At 45.1% G+C, this 17,883-nt stretch overlaps 2 protein-coding genes across 2 annotated transcripts; one reads left to right on the top strand and one right to left on the bottom strand.

Moving 5' to 3' along the window:
* Positions 1–3,503: 3,503 nt before the first annotated feature.
* Positions 3,504–9,708, top strand: rsph9 (radial spoke head component 9). Its single transcript, XM_080534012.1, has 5 exons — positions 3,504–3,732; positions 4,087–4,255; positions 4,877–5,006; positions 5,394–5,540; positions 9,479–9,708. The coding sequence occupies exons 1-5, from the start codon at positions 3,506–3,508 to the stop codon at positions 9,637–9,639; spliced, it is 834 nt and encodes a 277-aa protein (XP_080390138.1). The 5' UTR covers positions 3,504–3,505; the 3' UTR covers positions 9,640–9,708.
* A 224-nt stretch (positions 9,709–9,932) lies between these two features.
* On the bottom strand, positions 9,933–15,606 carry mrps18a (mitochondrial ribosomal protein S18A). Its single transcript, XM_080535073.1, has 6 exons — positions 15,447–15,606; positions 14,967–14,998; positions 14,706–14,810; positions 12,892–13,015; positions 10,650–10,722; positions 9,933–10,486 (listed from the first exon to the last, which is right to left on the bottom strand). Exons 1-6 carry the CDS (start codon positions 15,595–15,597, stop codon positions 10,342–10,344), a joined length of 630 nt encoding a protein of 209 aa, XP_080391199.1. The 5' UTR covers positions 15,598–15,606; the 3' UTR covers positions 9,933–10,341.
* Positions 15,607–17,883: the final 2,277 nt, after the last annotated feature.

Here is a 17,883-nt window from a genome sequence, read left to right as displayed (position 1 = left end):
CACCGCTGGGCCGACCGCCTGCAGCAGTACAACTATCGGCTACAGTTCACGCCAGGACGAGACAACGTGGTAGCCGACTTGCTATCACGCTCAATCCCCAGCCCACCCACAGCCCCAACCTTGACCCCCGGACTGGACCAGGCTGAGCATGACCTCGTCCAGCTCCTCCACACACACCTTCAGGAGACGGTGTCGCTGAAAGAGCTCCGGGATGCCTCAGCCGATGACCCCACCCTCTCTACACTCTCAACCTACATCACGCAGGGGTGGCCGGCAAGAGTACCTGACGAGCTACTCACTTACTCCAGGATCAGGGAGGAGTTGTCGGTTTGGAATGACACCTGTGTCGCTCGCGGGTTCTGCACTGTGGTCCCAGGTGTCCTTCGGGCGCGTATCCTTGCTATGGCGCACGAGGGTCACCTGGGCATAGTCAGGCTCAAACAGCGCTGTCGTGATGTTGTGTGGTGGCCAGGCATCGACAGGGAACTCGAAACCCTGGTCAAGGATTGCACTGCCTGTCTCCTTAGTGGTAAGACCAGGGCTCCAGCTCCACCCCCGCCCATGCAGCCGTTGGACTGGCCATCTCAACCCTGGGAGCACCTGCAACTGGATATCTGCGGCGAGCTGCATGGGGTACCACATCACCAGCGTTTTCTCGTCGTGACCTACGACCTCCACTCTAAGTGGCCAGAGGTGACACCTGTGGGCTCGGTCACAGCAAAGGTGCTGATCGACATTCTCGACGCTCTGTTTGCACGTTGGGGCCTGCCCAAGAGGATCACGACTGACAACGGTCCTCAAATGATTTCCCATGAACTGTCCTCCTATCTAGTGGGTAAAGGGATCCACCACATCCGCACAGCGTTCTACCACCCTGCTGCGAACGGGGGGGTGGAACGGCTGAACCAAACACTGAAAAATGGCATCAGGGCCCACCTGGCACAAGGGTGCACGCTCACCACCAGCCTCCTCCAGACGCTGTTGCATTATCGGGCCACGCGACACGCCACTACAGGAGTCTCCCCAGCCTCCCTCATGCTGGGGCGGGAGCTCCAGCTGCCTCTCGATAGGCTCCGCCCTACACTAGCTCAGCCCCCAGTCCATCCAGTTCAAGCCACAGTCACCAAACACCAGCGCTTGATGAAGGATCGTTTCGACAGGGCCAGACGTGCTAGGCCACCTGTCATTGCTGTGTCGGACTGGGTCAGGATCCGACGACCTCATCGGGACAACAAACTCCAGTCGTTTTGGTCTGACCCTGTCCAGGTCAGCAAACAGCTTGGCCCGGCCTCGTTTAGGCTCGCCGACGGCACTCGCTGGCATGCTACCCGCCTGCGTAAGGTGCAGCCTCCCCCTGGCCCAGCGCTGAGTGTGGCCTCTTCCACAGTCTTGCCAGCCGCACGGTTGGATGAAGCAGCAACCCAGGCCTACCAGGCTCAGCCCCAAGGCGTGGAGCCGCCACCAGTGGCTGTGGCTGCACCAGAGCCACGTCTGGTTCGAGCACGCAACAGGCCCGATCACTTGCGTGACTACATGACTGAGTATCACACCTAGGTTGTGTGAGTGGGGGGGGAATGTTACGTCTGTAGTTTTACGACAGTTTGGACTTCACTACAGTGCCGTGTTATGTTATGTGTTAGGACGACTTACGTTAGTTGGTTAACACGATGTTGAATAAATGGAGTACGCTCCGACTTGAAGCTCTGAGTATCAGACTCCGTTATTGAACATATCAGACCCATCTCCAACCTACCATTCTTTTCCAAAACCCTAGAGCGCGCTGTCGCTGCCCAACTTCACTCCCACCTCCAATCCAACCAACTATATGAACCCCTTCAATCCGGCTTCCGCCCACATCACAGCACTGAAACAGCCCTGGTCAAAGTTATCAACGATCTCCTCACCTCCGCAGACTCAAACTCCACCCAGAACCCACCCCTCAGTCACATCGAAAACTGCATTTCAGCAATAAAAACCTGGCTCACACACAACTTCCTCAAACTCAACAGTGAAAAAACCGAAGTCATCCTCATCGGCACCAAATCCACCCTCAATAAAACCGGACCCATCACACTCACCATTGACGACACTACCATCACCCCCTCCCCCCTGGCTCGCAACCTCGGCTTTATTCTGGACCCCACCCTCTCATTCGATCCCCACGTCAGCTCTATTGTCAAGACATCCTACTTCCACCTCCGAAACATTGCAAAAATCAGACACTGCCTCTCCCCGCCCGCTGCTGAATCCCTCATCCACGCCTTCATCTCCTCCCGCCTTGACTACTGCAACTCCCTACTCACCGGCATCACCTCCCGCTCCCTCCATAGACTCCAGATGGTCCAAAACTCTGCTGCACGCCTCCTCTCAAACACCCGCTCCCGTGACCACATCACTCCTGTCCTCCACTCTCTCCACTGGCTCCCCATCAAAGAACGTATCCAATTCAAAGTCCTCATCCTCACATACAAAGCCCTCCATAGCCTGGCCCCCCCTTACCTGACTGACCTCCTTCTCCCCCACCGCCCTACCCGTACCCTCCGATCCTCATCCATTGTTCCCCTCACTGTCCCACCCTCAAAACTCAAAGGCTTCGGTCACCGTGCCTTTTCACGAGCCTCTGGAACTCTCTCCCTCAACCACTCAGAGACTCACCCTCACTCCTCACTTTTAAATCCCACCTCAAAACCTACCTGTTCTCCCATGCCTACAGCCTCCCCTACCCCTAGCCATCTCCCCCATCCCGGCCCCCCCCGCCCCCCCCCTGGACACGCATACAACCTCCCCTACCCCTACCCATCTCCCCTGTCCCTACCACCCCCCTGATATTCATACAGCTTCCCCTACCCCTAACCACCTCCCCTGTCCCTACCACCCACCCCCCCCTCCCCGTTCGCTGACTCTGTGTTCCATGTTACTTGTTGTTTTTGTGTTTTCCATATCTCCTATATTGTCAGAGTCTTTGAGCCTCGGAAAAGCGCTATATAAATGTAATGAATTATTATTATTATTATTATTATTATTATTATTATTTACCAACTGGTTTATGTGTACTGTCCCTGGTCAACAAATAAATAAATAAATAAAATAAATAAATCCGCAGTCTTGCATCCATCACGTGTTGCTGAATTAACAAAAAATAGGCTACACTCAATAATGAATAACCCTAACTCATTCGAATGTGTACCATAAAACCAAAACTCTCAGATGCACTCACGTTTGGAACAGTTATTTTGGTACAGAAATTGTGATACTAAAATACCTATAGTGACAAGAAGATAGATGGAAGCAGAGAAATCTGACTGGTGATTTCCGTCCCTTGAACTACAATCCCGCAGCTGTTGCTATGCTGTAGCTATGCCTACGCGAGAAACTAGTTGGTTTGTTTACCTTGGCAACCGGACGTGCGAAGCCGAGTAATGTTAGCCTTTTAGCTAGCTAAAGTTATTTATTTTTCGCAAGTATACGTGACTTTATAATTAAGAGAGGAAACTGCATACTTTCAATGGATTCCAATACATTATACTATTCCTTAGACCTAGTTTGTGGCGGCGGTTTAACTTTGAACAGTGAGCAAAAGGCTGCGCTGCAGACCTCTCTGATCATCCTGAAGAGGAATTACAAATTCAACCGTGTCCTATTTTGGGGCAAGATTCTGGGGAAAAAGGGGGACTATTTTATAGCACAGGGGGTTACAGAAGATGAGATGAGCGACAAAAAGAGCCTTTACAGGTAGGAAGTGATCATAAGAAAACTCACCAGGCAAAATGACCAATTTACAGCCGAACAACTTTAAACGACTATAGTAGCTAAAGCTAGGCTACAATATTTGGTATAGTGTTGTTGACACTCGGCTAAATGGTCAACAATTTCTCCACAATCATCTCCATATTCTGTGTGTGTGTGTGTGTGTGTGTGTGTGTGTGTGTGTGTGTGTGTGTGTGTGTGTGTGTGTGTGTGCGTGTGCGTGTGCGTGTGTGTGTGTGTGTGTGTGTGTGTGTGTGTGTGTGTGTGTGTGTGTGCATGTGCGTGTGTGTGTGTGCGTGTGCGTGTGTGTGTGCGTGTGTGCGTGTCTCTCGTCTCCAGTTTTAACTGTATGGACTGGCACCTGCTTCCCCCTGCCACCGAGGCAATGCTGTCAGAGGTGTCTGCAGCAGCGAGGGGACGCTTTACAGGAGACCCCTCCTACGAGTACGAGCACACAGAGACGCGCCGGCAAGGGGAGGGAGATGAGGCCGTGGAGGAGGACGTCACGGTAGGGATGAGTGTGATGAATGTTGTGTAAAGGTTGTGTAAAGGTAACGTAAATGTTGATGTAATGTTGTTTTGGTGACGAAGTGACTATGATGATGGTGCAGTGAGTGGATATCAGTGACCATGCTAAACTGGTATTAGAGCCTAAAGCAAGACTAGTGAATGGTGATGACTGGTCTGTTAGGATGTTATGTTATGCACTACCCGGTCACGGCTCTTCGCTGTCCTTCGCTGGTGGAACGAGCTTCCCACTACTGTCAGGACTGCAGAGTCACTCCCTATCTTCCACGGCAGACTGAAAACCCATCTCTTCAGGCTACACCTTAACTGTCCCTCCTGAGACATCTACTTCCCCTCTACCACCCCGTACAGTTTCTCTACTGTTAATAAAACCCAAACCAAAACAATGTATTTCTAGCATTTACGACTGCCAATGGCCCCTGACCCGAGCATAGATGACTTTTTCCTGCTTTCATGGGTGTATAGATGATTCACTTACTTAGTCAAATGTATTTGTTGTAAGTCGCTTTGGATAAAGGCGTCTGCTAAAGGCCAAAAATGTAATGTAAAAATCTATGACAACAACTGTTTGTATGTTGTTCTTTATTGGTTTCCGTGGCAGAGTAAAGTGAATGAGGAGAAGCGTCTTGCCGTGGCGGTCCACGCCATTGACAAGGAAGTGTCTGTTGTGCCGCGCGGGGCCTTCACCAAGAGTCCCCACGGCCTGGTCCAGACCAACCGCAGCTTTGAGGGTGAATATAACCGTTAGGCCTTCAGGCAGATGTGTGTCTGGCTCCGAATCCATGGTGTGTGGGGGATTCCCAGATAAGTGTTTGAATGTGTGTGGCCTCTTGGTCCTGTGGGTCCCTCAGGAGATACAGCACAGCTGTGTGTGTATTACTACACAGAGAACCACTTGTGGTGTGGTTTTCCTCTGCCTGAGTGTGTATTGGTTCCAGGCCTATGTTCATACACTGTATGATGTCATGTAGTGATATATTAGAGCTGACAGTGAATAACTGTGTGTGTGTGTGTGTGCGCGCGTGTGTGTGTGTGCGCGTGTGTGTGTGCGTGTGTGTGTGTGTGTGTGTGTGTGTGTGTGCGTGCGCGCGTGTGTGTGTGCATGTCCTGTCCTGCAGGTCTGTCCACCTCCGAGGCAGGGAAGCTCAGCTGCTTCCTGCACTTCACCGAGCCGCAGAACTTGAAGAAGAAAACTATCCTGGAGATGGCCGACCTCAACCCCGCCATGGACTTCCTGGATCCTCTGAGCGAGGACATCCCCAAAGGTAACACCCTAACCATCCTGGTAAGATAAACCTCTTACCAAAAAACTATTTGTACCAGAGAAAAAACCTTCTCCCCATGAGTGTGGGGTTCTCTTCTCACAGGTTATATGCCATTTTTACCCTACGCTTTTACCCAAAGCGACTTACATTGCAGTGAATGCATACATTTTTTCAGTATACTGTATATGGTCTCGAACCCCGAACCTAAGCATTGTTAGCACCATGCTCTACCAACTGGACCACACTCTATGTGTCTGACACAATCTAGCTATGTGACAATATCTGTGTATATTAATTGGAATCAGTCCCTTACATTGAACACAGGTGTTTCTTAATAGGTGACATTGAAAACATGGCTGCTCACTCCCTTTGCGAACCATCAGACACTACCGGAGGAAATCCTGTATAATTTAGCACATGGCCAGGCAAGGTCCGTTGTGGAGAGCACTATAGGCATGTTGAAGGGGAGATGGCGTTGCCTTGAATAAATTAATGATCTTTATTGTCATTGTAACAGTTACAACGAAATTTAAATGCAAGCCATAGGTGCTAACAATCAAACACAGTCCTAAGATAATAAAAAACAAGAATGAAACATAAATAGACATAAATAGACATAAATAGACATAAATAGGGGGCAGGGGGATATAAATAGGGGGGATAAGTGAACAGCTCCGAACAGATAAGTGAAAGAGCCTTGACAGCTCCGGAGGGATATAAAGGAAGACTGAAATACAATCATAAACATCAGTTCCCTTTAAATCTTGAATTAAAGTCATTTTCTCGGCTGATAACAACATCGTTCATTTTATTACGAGCCACTTTAGTTTCACTTCGCATGAATTACAGTAGGCAGTGCGGCTCACATGCCTGTAATAACTCTGCATAACCAGTAGGTAATGTGCGTACTTCAAGTCAATACCTATGATCGTTTCCACGGTCAAATTGACTCACGTTGAAATGTTATAAATCACTACTTTGACGTGTTTTTTTACGTACGACACGGGTAAGATCAAATTTGATCCAAAGCACTTTCTATAAATGAGGCCCCAGATGGAGTATGGATTTGACATACGTGGTGTTACGAATCCCAGGGCCACTCTGCAGCTCGGAGTCTTTAGGGCCGGATTGACAGAGAGCTGGCAGCTTCTCTGTGTATAGATCCGTTGCGAACCACCATCCCAGGATTTCAAGCCCACCTGCTGGCGGATTGACCTCAATGTTCTGGACTGACAACATGTTTAACGGTATTATTTACCGTCATCCTATACTGTATATTTCACAAGGGAAGCAACATATAGGATGATAGTGAGCAAGGGATTTAACCAGAAGCCAAAGAGTGCCAAATCAGAGTGCCAGGAATTAATGTGATGTATCTGGATGAAATCAAACTGTATGGTCTTTGACATGCAGTGTCTGATGGTATTACATATTATATATCATGGTTTGTCCGTGGTATGTGAAAGTAGAAAGTGACAGTTCCTGTGTGTGTGTGTGTGTGTGTGTGTGTGTGTGTGTGTGGAGCCTGAAACATCTCACAGCTGTTTGGTATGCACAGCTTTGTGGTGTGTGTGTGTATGTGTGTGTGTGTGTGTGTGTATGTGTATGTATGTGTGTATGTTATGTGCGGCCTCCATAAACTAGCTTACATTACACAGCTGCCCCAATGACAGGATCACACTCACTGAGAACTTGTTAATGGCCAGACCTCAAGCTTTTGCTGAAAGGAGACAGAGAGAGAGAGCATAAGAGAGAGACCCAGCCAGACCCTGGGGACATCGTGGTAGCTCTCCACCCAAAGACGGGTGCTTTTCTTCTGGAATCACACTAAGTTAAGCTCCGCCTTCTCCACAGCGATCCTCCAGACTTTCCTGGATGTTCATGGAAACAGTTTCTGTTATTAACTAGATTCATCACTCATCTTAGCAAGTTTGGCCCCCCTATTGCTTGGTCTCCCCCCCCCCCATGCCACGAGTATGGAACATAGACACGTCCTCCTAGCCGCGTGTGAGTTTGAAACCAAGCAGCGGTGCACTACAGCAGGAGCGGGTAAATGGACTGCACTTATAAAGCGCCTTATTCCAAACAAGCGCTTTACAACGGCCTCTCATTCAGATTCAGATTCAGACTCAGATTCAGACAACTTTATTGATCCCACTGGGGGCAATTCATTTGTAGCTTTACTCCTCATTCAGACACCAACAACATACAACAGTACAATGTCATGTCAAGCACAGTTCAGTAAACAGACAACTGGGAACCTTTTAGATGTATAAAAAAAATAAAAAATAATAATCAGAAAAATAAAAAACTACTTGATTAAGAACAGTGCATAGTAAGTCTACTTGAAGTGATCACCATCTGAGTTAAGTAGTCTGATAGCTGAAGGGATAAAAGATTTGGAGTGACGGTTGGTCTTGCTCCGAGGGACATTAAAACAACGGCCGGAAGGCAACAGCGAAAAGTGGTGAGCCAGAGCATGGAGGGGTTGGCTGATAATGCTTTTTGCCTTCTTAACCACCTGGTCCTCCCAAAGGGAACACAGGTCTCTGTGTTTGACTCCTGTTATTTTGGAGCACACTTTAACTATGTTCTGTAGGCTGTTCTTGTCCTTTATGGATAGACCACTAAACCAACAGATAAAGGAGAAGGTAAGAAGACTTTCAATAAAATAACAGTAAAACGTACTCAGGATGGCCTCACTTACATTAAAAGAGTTCAGCTTCCTCAACAAATACATTCTCTGCTGACATTTTTTGACAGTGGACTGAGTGTTCATGTTGAACCTCAGCTTACAGTCAACATTCACCCAATCACACACACACATTCACACACCAATGGCGGCAAGCTGGGAGCGATTTGGCGCTCAGTGTCTTGCCCAAGGACACCTCGACACGTGGCCAGCCGGGGGGTGGGGGCTAGGGTTGGGGGTGCTAGTAGTAGGCCGGAAGTGGCTATGGGCAGCACTAAATCGATAGACATAGTACATGGACCCAGAATAAGTATTGAATATTCAAACACACCCCTGGAATATCAACAATTCAGGAAAAAGATACGGTTATCTTTGATGTTTTATTCAGTAGGAGATCCAAGTGTCCTACTAGACAGCCTGAAAGTTTTCCAGTCCAAGAAGATTTGAACTCCACCCCGCCACAGACACGTGAGAATTGTTGAAACCGAATGACTTCAGACTGTATATCAAAAGCACGACGTGTCTTTTATACCGGAATATCTCGGACCGCAGAGTTACTCTACAGTCTTATAATTTAATGCTTTGTTAGTTATAGGAGATCCACGCCACATTTTAGGAATCATCTCAAACTGCTGTAGCCTCCCATGTCTTTTCTTAATCGTGCAGTCAGTGGATGTGCCTGGCCAGAGCCCTGCTACGCTCCTATTCAGCATTAACACACAGTGTTCTCTGTGTCCTGGGTGTCGGCCAACGGTAGACAGCTGCAGCGCCAGGCCACCCTGGTGTGTAGGTCCAGCAACACAGCACAGAAACCAGCTAGTAGCCAACTGTTTCTCTCAGTTTAATGTACTGTCGTTCTCTCTACATAATGGACAATATCATATAACGGACAAAGAATCAGAGAGTAATGTGAGATCTGGATATGGTCTGTCTCTCTGAAGGCCTGTAGATTGAGAGGTGCAGCAGCATATGCATTTGTAAACCTGCCAATGGTCCCTGGTGCTAGAATATATTTGTTTTTCTTATGATGACTGATGTATAGATGATACACTTACGTAGACAAATGTATTTGTTGTAAGTCGCTTTGGATAAAGGCGTCTGCTAAATGTCTAAGATGTAAATGTAAATGTGTACTGTACTGTACTGTACTGTGAAGTGTCTCAGTAGAGCAGTTGTGTATGTAGCCTATAGGATTGGAAGCTGTACTAACCCTTATCTGTGTGTGTGTGTGTGTGTGTGTGTGTAGGTTCCTGGAGTCTGCAGTTTGAGCGGGGCAGCAGTGTGTGTGTGATCCGCAGCCTGCTTTGGCACGGCCTGTCCTTCTTCCACGTGCCCCTGACCCCCCAGCACGGTTACATCTACATGGGAAACGGACTCAAGAACCTGGACCTGCCTTTCATGCTTTAGAGCAGGAGACAACGAGGAGGGAGGGGGAAGAGCCAACGCATGCCCCTAATCCAAACTAAACATCACCGTCAACCTCTCATGTCAACAAAACAGTGTTTTACCCCCCCACCACCCAACCTGAAAGCAGCCAGCAGTTATACTTATGCTAGAGATGTTTTTTCCCCGTTATTTAACATAAACACAAATAAAAAAAAACTCATAGTTTGTGATTTACTTCCACATGCAATTTGTAAAAGGTTCTGCATACACGCACAAATACTTACTCACACACACACAGTAAACAGATGGTGGAGGAAAGTAAACAGAACTGTTTTATTCGCACATCTGGGCTGTCTTCCGAGTACACAATGTCAACATCCCACCTACATTGAAACAGTGTAACACTGACCCAATCCCTCTTCACATGGAAACAACTGTGGATTAAAAGTGTTAAGAGTTCATTTTGAGTTCATCTTCAAGAGGCCAAGTAAGACTGAATGTTTTATTTGGGAGGGGGTGCTCTGAATGACTCATTCCAAAGGGCAACAGACAATAAATTAGGAGGACTACAGATACACAGATGCTCCCTTAGATTTTCCAAAGATCAGTTCTAAAAGTCAGCAAAAGTGCTCCAAGTGTCCCCTGACGATGGAGATCTAGTAGAAACGGACGTTGGTCCCGTCCACACTGACTCCTGTGTTGATTGGACTGGCATTTTGCTGATCAGTGTTTAAGATAGAGGGGTTTCTTGCTGTAGCGTACGTTGTCCCGGAGAGCTGGATGGCTGACGGAAATGCGTTTCTTGCACCACTTCAGACCTGACTTCCAGATGGGCTTCACAGAGTCAATGGACCAGCGAGTCAAATATCTGTGTAAGACGACAATGACAACAACAACACAGGCGGGAGTTATGAAGAGAAAACAACAGAGTGAGTTGACAGCAGACAACCACATCTCTAAGGTAGCGGAGGAGTAGTCCTGAGACCATAGTGGTCACGTGACGCACAGACACGCCCACACCCATTACTCACCTGTTGAGCTGCGGCTTGGGATTCTTTGGGATGTGGCCCTCTGGGAGTTTAGGTTTGTGGTCGGGGAGCAGGCCTGGAATAGAACAGAACATCTTTAAACCCTAATTCACACTACATAGTCAAACTGAGCTTTGAGTCGAGCTGGGACGTATTGGGCTGGCCTGGCCTGGTTAAACATCCACCATCATTGCTGCAACCGTGCTAGAAAGGACAATGTGAAAGGAAAATATCTGAGCCAACACAGTATGGTTCTGGGTGGCCCTGTAGTGGTTAAAGCCCCTGTTTACTGGCCTCCTTCAAGGATATTATTTGTTGCGTTTGGATGGAATAGCTTACAACAAATACTTGTCTGTGAAATAGGGCTGTCCCAAACGACTATTTTTCTAACGATTAATCTAACGATTATTTTGCCGATTAGTCGGTTATTCTAACGACTAATTTAACGGTTAGTCTAACGATTATTTTTTTGCTGTTCGATTAATGTATCACTTAATTTTCCCAAAATAAATGTCAAAAACTTCTCTTATCAACATTTCAGTATTTTATTCAATTATTCTTGCACTGCAGGGCAATATTCCACACAACAAAAAAGATCCTCTCTTTCTTACAGTCCAACATAAAATATTATATTATAAAATATAAAAGTTAACTTCAAGTAAAAGGAAAAGTGCAAGGAATGCAGTAAATTCTGTAAAAAAGTGACATTCTAACCGGAATGCCGTATACTCTCAGTAACAATCTTTAACAATAACAATCTCAACATAAAATATAATATTATAAAATATAAAAGTTAACTTCAAATGTGTTGATCATCTCACGAAAGCCTTGACCCTCCACAATAGCAACAGGTCTCATGTCCTTGACGATCATCTGTAAGATGCTGTTAGAAAGCTGAGCAGCCATCTGGGGTGTGCATGGAGTTGTGCTCTTTTTGTGGAAAAAGTTTTCCACACTGCTTTGCTTCCTGAAAATAAAAAAAGCACACATTTCTTATCATGTGTAGGCCCCTTAATGTCCACCTCACTGCTATGTTTAGCCAACATGGCCATTTAGAAGTCTGTCCATCACCACAACACATAGCTAGCTAGTAGCTACATGGCTAGCTAACTTTACTCTCGCTGCTATGTTATGAATAGCTAAATTGATGCTAACGTAGCATGCGAGCTACGAGCTAGATAACGTACAGTAGGTGCGAGCACCACAATAACAATAGGCTAGTAAGGCTACCGTAGCTAGCCAGCTACATAGCTAACGTTACTCTCGCTGCTATGTTATGATTAGCTAAATTGATGCTAACGTAGCATGCGAGCTACGAGCTAGATAACGTACAGTAGGTGCGAGCACCACAATAACAATAGGCTAGTAAGGCTACCGTAGCTAGCCAGCTAGTAGCTATCCATTTTTCACTGATACACGGCCGGAAAAGTGAACAGAAATACAACGCTGACTTACGGTGCTAGCTTGCGGCTGTCTTCACAAAGCGCTCCAGGATGCTTTCGCTTGAGGTGCTCGTTCATTGCAGTCGTACTGCTGTGATAGGCCAATTCATTTTTGCACAGTTTACAGACCACCACATTGCCATTGGTTTCTTTTTTTGTAAAGTACTCCCATACTTTGGACGATCGTGGGCGAAGTCTTAGTAGGCCAGCTCTGCCTCCGTGTTTGCACTGGTCGCAGCCATGTTGTTTTTTTACGACTAACCGACGCATTTTACGGCAACCGACGTATTGACGTAATCGATGACGTCGATGACGTCGAATAATCGTAACAGCCCTACTGTGAAACCAGCCCAATGTGTTCTATTTAGTAAGGCCATAGTATTTCTAGCAGTACAGTGTTCTCCTCTCTATGCCTACAAGACTTCTGTTAAAAGACCAACAACCCCAAATCATTCCCAGCAATCACTGTAAACTGAGGGTTGAACAAATAACTTTTTATCCTTGCTTTTCCCTCTTTTTTTGCTGTACAGTGTCCTTGGGCTTTTTGAGGGGCGCTTTAAATCCAAAGTACTATTATTTTGTATTATTTAAATTATTCCTAGTACTGGTTCCATATGTAGTAATTCTCCCATACAGACTAAAACACGGTTGACTAAACACACTGTTAGTGTTCCAATTAGACATACTAACAGCCAGGCAGACTGACAGACAGACACCGACAAACAGATGCAGACATAAAGCTGGGCAGGCAGGCAGATGCAGACAGACAGCTGGGAAGGCAGACAGACAGACTGTGAGTTGACCTGCTCTGTGGGCCATCTGCACACAGATGGCAATCTTGCGGTGCTCCGGAGCACAGAGGCCAGTGATTCGGCGAGGCAGCATCCCTCCGTCTGACCTGATGAACTGACTGAGCAACAGAACGTCCTGAGAGCAAAACAAAAGGAAACAGTTGAGGAGTAGAAGTAGTAGAGTAGTAGTGCACATGTAACCAAGCAACTTGAATTGCGGGGCTACTGTTTGCAAGAACTTGACATCTGTCTCACACAGGCATACAGTATTGACAGGTAACGTTGCCATAACCAGTACAAATAATCATGAAATAGAAATGTAAAAATACCCAATATTTTCCATTCATGTTGGGATACTCTTGCGGTGCATATATGTGACACGTTCTAATGCATTGGTATACATACCGGGATCTGATGTAACGATCGGACTTGAAAAATGTGAATCCATTTCCGTGTTGTTGAAAATCAATGACACATCGCTAGTCAACTAAATCAGCTTGTTTTGGGAGCCCGCTAACAATGTAAAGTAGTAGTGTTATAGTTAACTATGTAGCAGTGGGGATTACTCACCGAACCCATTGCGTTGCAGTATTTTGGCTTTAATTACATTTAAATGACAGTGACCTATGTGACTATTATTCGGAAATCCAGAGGTTTGTTAAATGGTGTGATGATAACTGCCTGGTTTTGAATGTTAAGAAGACTGCGGAGATGGTGTTCGACCCCAGAAGTGTTGGTGACCACAGGCCTGAAAATCTGAATCATGACCCGGAGCAAGTGAATGAGATTGCAACATTGTTGCATAAATTATTTCTCTGATTTGCGTTCTCACAACTCTTTATGTAAACGAAGTAACATATGTCATCGAAACAATCAAAGCACGCAATCGAAGCAACAGACATGGTAGTTGATTGGTCAGAACATTTTGAAATTGCCTGTTCGTCCCGCTCTTATCCAGATCAACATGCATGCGCTGTTGTTTTCCTATGGACAGCCTCGAGCAGCGTTCTCATCAAAAGCGAAGCGAAGCAAAGTGATGGATGTGTCGTTTCTAACCGGAGCGAAACCACCCTTTTCAAGCGGAGCATGCGTCGGTTGTTTGCTCCGGGAGTGACTTTGAATGCGCGTTCTCACAGCTCCAAACGACACAGAGCAAAGCAATTTTATCCAAAACTCTGATTCCAAGTGAAGCAAATGTTCTAGTGAGAATACACCCTTAGAGAGTCTCATCAGATACGGCATTACAGCTTGGTTTGGTAACCTATCTGTACATCTAAAGTCCAAATTGGTCCGGCTGATGCAGACTCCATGAAAGATCATAGGGGTGAAAGGTCACTCATCCCTGCAGTCTATTTTTGAACAGGCTACTCTAAGGCAGGCTAATAGAGTTCTCATGAATCCCTCTCATGTCCTACATGCAGAGTTTGAACTACTGCCCTCTGGGAGGAGGTTTAGAGTCCCCTGCTCAATATTTAAAATCTAACACAGCTTTTATTCCGGTTTCAGTTAAACTTTTAAACAGCACCAGATGAATGTTGGATTAATTTGACTTATCGTTTTACTTCTACTCTCGTCTGAATCAGGGTTGCCTTCTGTCTGTGTTTTAACATGGATTGTCTGTTGTTCTTTTCTGGCTGCAGTGCCCAAAACAAATGTCCCAGTAATGGACAATAAAGTGACTTTTGACTTTTTGACTTTGACTTGCGAGTTTGTGTTGTGATTCTCCACATCATTGAAATGTAGTTCCATGTTTCAAAAGAAATGTCATAACATTTTGATTGGTTGCCGACATGCAGACTGAAAAACATCAGCAATAATACTCTTACGGTGTAGGTGTATTTGTGCTGCAGGTTCCATTTGTAAATAGGGCACTGTGCTGTAGGGTTGGGTGGCTCTGGACCGGCTGGCACGTCCAGTGTTACTCCCTCAATCTGAGAACGCAGTCAGCAAGAAATACACACAGGTAGACAGACACTCATAACAACAGTAGTCAATCGCAATAAACTGTCAGATTCATTGATGCATTGCAAGGTAGGGGTACAAACACTGCACATTGTTCAATGCATATAGCCTAATAGTTCACTTACGGTAGTTACTTTGCCTTTTTGCTTTTCAACGACTGTAAACACAGAAAAGAGCAGGTTTCAGTATAAAAAGTAGTAGGTTTTGATTGATTGAAAACTTTATTAGAAGATTTGCAGAAGTAGGTACATGACAGTACATATTACATACAAGGTCAACTAACAGGATAAAAACCCAAGAAAGCCACTGGCTTATTTCAATTGGGGTCCTTGATTCTCAATTCATCGTTAGACAGGTCTAGTCACAATTAGTCATACAGTCTCAATGAAAGCTACCTCTCTAACCCAACACAACCAGTCTCACGATATGGTCATTCAACTAATCGGACATCTGAATAACGATCACATTTCAGGTTTCAATGTAGCAAATAGCAATACAGCCCATCACTCTGGCTGATCCATCATCGAAGGACATCATCACGTTGGCTAGCGGAAAGCTAAGCATGCACAGCTGTCAGTGTGGCTGCTACTCGACTACGCGCTTACCATGTCGGATTCCTCTGCTCTGTACATGTCCAAAAACCGAGAGTTGAGGGAAACAGCTTGTACTCTTCATTGCACTCAAACTACTGCTGCTGGCGAACGATATAATGCCTGGTAAAGAGGTCCGGACGGACCGCAAACAGCGCGCCGCCATCTTGGAACGTTGACCTTCTTCCTGTCCTGGAGCCTTTCCGGAGTAACAGCGACGCTCGTGGTCATTAAAGGTTACTACAGCGTGTAAATACACTAAATCCTCTCTGTTCTGTCCTTGTTATGTGGTTCGAACTTGCAAGAAAAACATAATTATGTATTTCAAGAACGGGGTAGAGTTTGTCTTCAAAGTAACTGGAGTTCCAGTTCATCACGCTGGTAGGCCCAGCAGCAAGCGTAGAAAGCTGCGGATAGGCTTAATTGCTGTGCATTTTAACAAGGAGTTGCCTTTAGCAAGCTAACCATTACTGAACAAACTGTCCACCATCATTTCAAGCATGGGGTAAATTATACTACTCATATCCAACTATTTTGACAGCCATTTTTAAATTATTATTACTTAGCTACACAGGGGCGCCGCTAAGGGGGTGGTAAGTTAGGACGATTCTAAGGGCCCAGCACTGACAGGGGCCCATGAGAATCTTAAAAAATATATATATATATATATATATATATAAATAATATTATTATTATTATTATTATTATTATCATAAGGACGTTAATGTAGCCGAATTCAAATTATAATTCTATGTATTAAAAAAAGTCACAAAAGAAACAAACTGGAGTTTTGTTTCTCTATGTTTAACAAAATGAATCTTGATTATTTACCCCTCTATTTATTCACTGCATGATTCAGTCCACCACGCGCGAGCTGCTAGACTAGAGGAACGTTACCGCCAATATTCTGACCAGGTTTCCATGACCAACACGTCCTGCTGTAGTATGTGTGTGGGACAGATGGAGGACAGCCAGATTGGAAATGCATCAAATGTACGTGTGCGTGCGTGGACGATGTCGTGAAAGGCAAAGCCAAAGTCAGGGTCTCAAAAGAGAAAAGTAAAAAAAATCACTAAAAACAGTGGTTTAGTGATCTAATCACTGCGTGGATGATCTCGCTATAGCTAATTAACATTAACTTCAAGTATAGTTAACTTACAGTGCACTGTCAGTATCATTTCAGTTAAATGTATGAGATGAGGGCAATTTTGGTCCAAATATAGGTTATTAGAGCTCAGTGAATTTGTATCCAGCAGCTATGCACTCTTGCTAGTATAATGTTACATGCTAATGACGTCATGCACAGATGCACCTCCCAGTTGAAGGAGAAGGAGGTGGGCAGTAGGAGTTTGGGGTTAACAACCATATTTAGAATATTTTAATGTATGCTGCATTACCATGCAAGCATTGAATACAACTTTAGCTAATATTCATATTTAGTTAATAGTTCTTCCAGTAATTGCAATAACATTGACCACTGGCATCTTAGTAATATTGTTAGCTAGCTAGATAACATTTAAGTTAGCTAATCTGGTGTAATGTATGTATTACTATGTTAATACTATTATAGGACATCTTATGAATTATGTACCTATGGATACTCCATGCCAGGGCCCTCTTCAAGCAAGGCAGCCAGAGAGGAGAGCAGAGGTGGTGGGGTAGTGGTGGTCTAGTAGTGGATAGTGAGTTGGACTTGTGATCGGAAGGTTGTGAGTTCAAATCCCGCCTGAAACCACACCACTACTAGTGTGCCCTTGGGTAAGACACTTAGCCCTCAGTTACTCCAGGGGGAATGTCCCTGTAATTCGTAATTGTTTGGATTAAAAGCGTCTGCTAAATGGCAAAATTAATTAAAATTAAAAAAATTAAGAGGTAAAGAGGCAGAAGAAGAGCAAGAAGTAACAAAGGACAATGACAGCAGCAGCACAGCAAGTTGGCTTTATCACTAGATTTCAAGGATCTTATTAAAGATTTTGCTACTAAGAAGGCCCAGCGTTTAGCTTTGATTTGATTTGATCTCTTTACTCCTATCTTGAATCGTTGTGCATTAGGCTAGATATAGTTTTTAGCTCTCCAGGTATACTACTCCACAGTACTGCCGCAGTGTAAAAATAAAAATCTTCCCATTTCACATTCAATTTCGCTGGCACCATGTCTGTGTTGCTCCCTCTTGTACAAGACACATTTGTCTTTGTGTGAAACAAGCAATGCTGAGTCAGTAAATATCTCTCTGCTGTAATTCTTCATTGATCTAATCCTGACAGTATTATGGCCAACTGATCTTTACAAGATCTACATTTATTTAGACACAATACCACCCCATTAAAAAAAAAATATATTTTTTACTTTTTGTGTGATTTATACTTTTATAATTGGGTTCCAATCTTCATTTAATTATACTTTTGTCCTTGTGTTGTTCAAGTCTTAATTTAATAAGTTAAAGAATGTTGAG

The sequence above is a fragment of the Nansenia antarctica genome (genome assembly GCF_963989245.1).
Source record: "Nansenia antarctica genome assembly, chromosome: 6".
Lineage (NCBI taxonomy): Eukaryota > Metazoa > Chordata > Actinopteri > Argentiniformes > Microstomatidae > Nansenia > Nansenia antarctica.
This window is presented reverse-complemented; position numbering and strand designations above follow the sequence as displayed.

Excerpts from the sequence above, each read along its gene's own strand:
- rsph9 (XM_080534012.1), top strand. The coding sequence starts at position 3,506 with ATGGATTCCAATACATTATACTATTCCTTAGACCTAGTTTGTGGCGGC. Across the intron at positions 3,733-4,086 it reads GACAAAAAGAGCCTTTACAG|TTTTAACTGTATGGACTGGC; the intron begins GTAGGAAGTGAT and ends TCTCGTCTCCAG. Across the intron at positions 5,007-5,393 it reads GACCAACCGCAGCTTTGAGG|GTCTGTCCACCTCCGAGGCA; the intron begins GTGAATATAACC and ends CCTGTCCTGCAG.
- mrps18a (XM_080535073.1), bottom strand. The coding sequence starts at position 15,597 with ATGGCGGCGCGCTGTTTGCGGTCCGTCCGGACCTCTTTACCAGGCATT. Across the intron at positions 13,016-14,705 it reads AGCACAAATACACCTACACC|GACGTTCTGTTGCTCAGTCA; the intron begins GTAAGAGTATTA and ends TTTTGCTCTCAG. Across the intron at positions 10,487-10,649 it reads CCCAAGCCGCAGCTCAACAG|ATATTTGACTCGCTGGTCCA; the intron begins GTGAGTAATGGG and ends CGTCTTACACAG.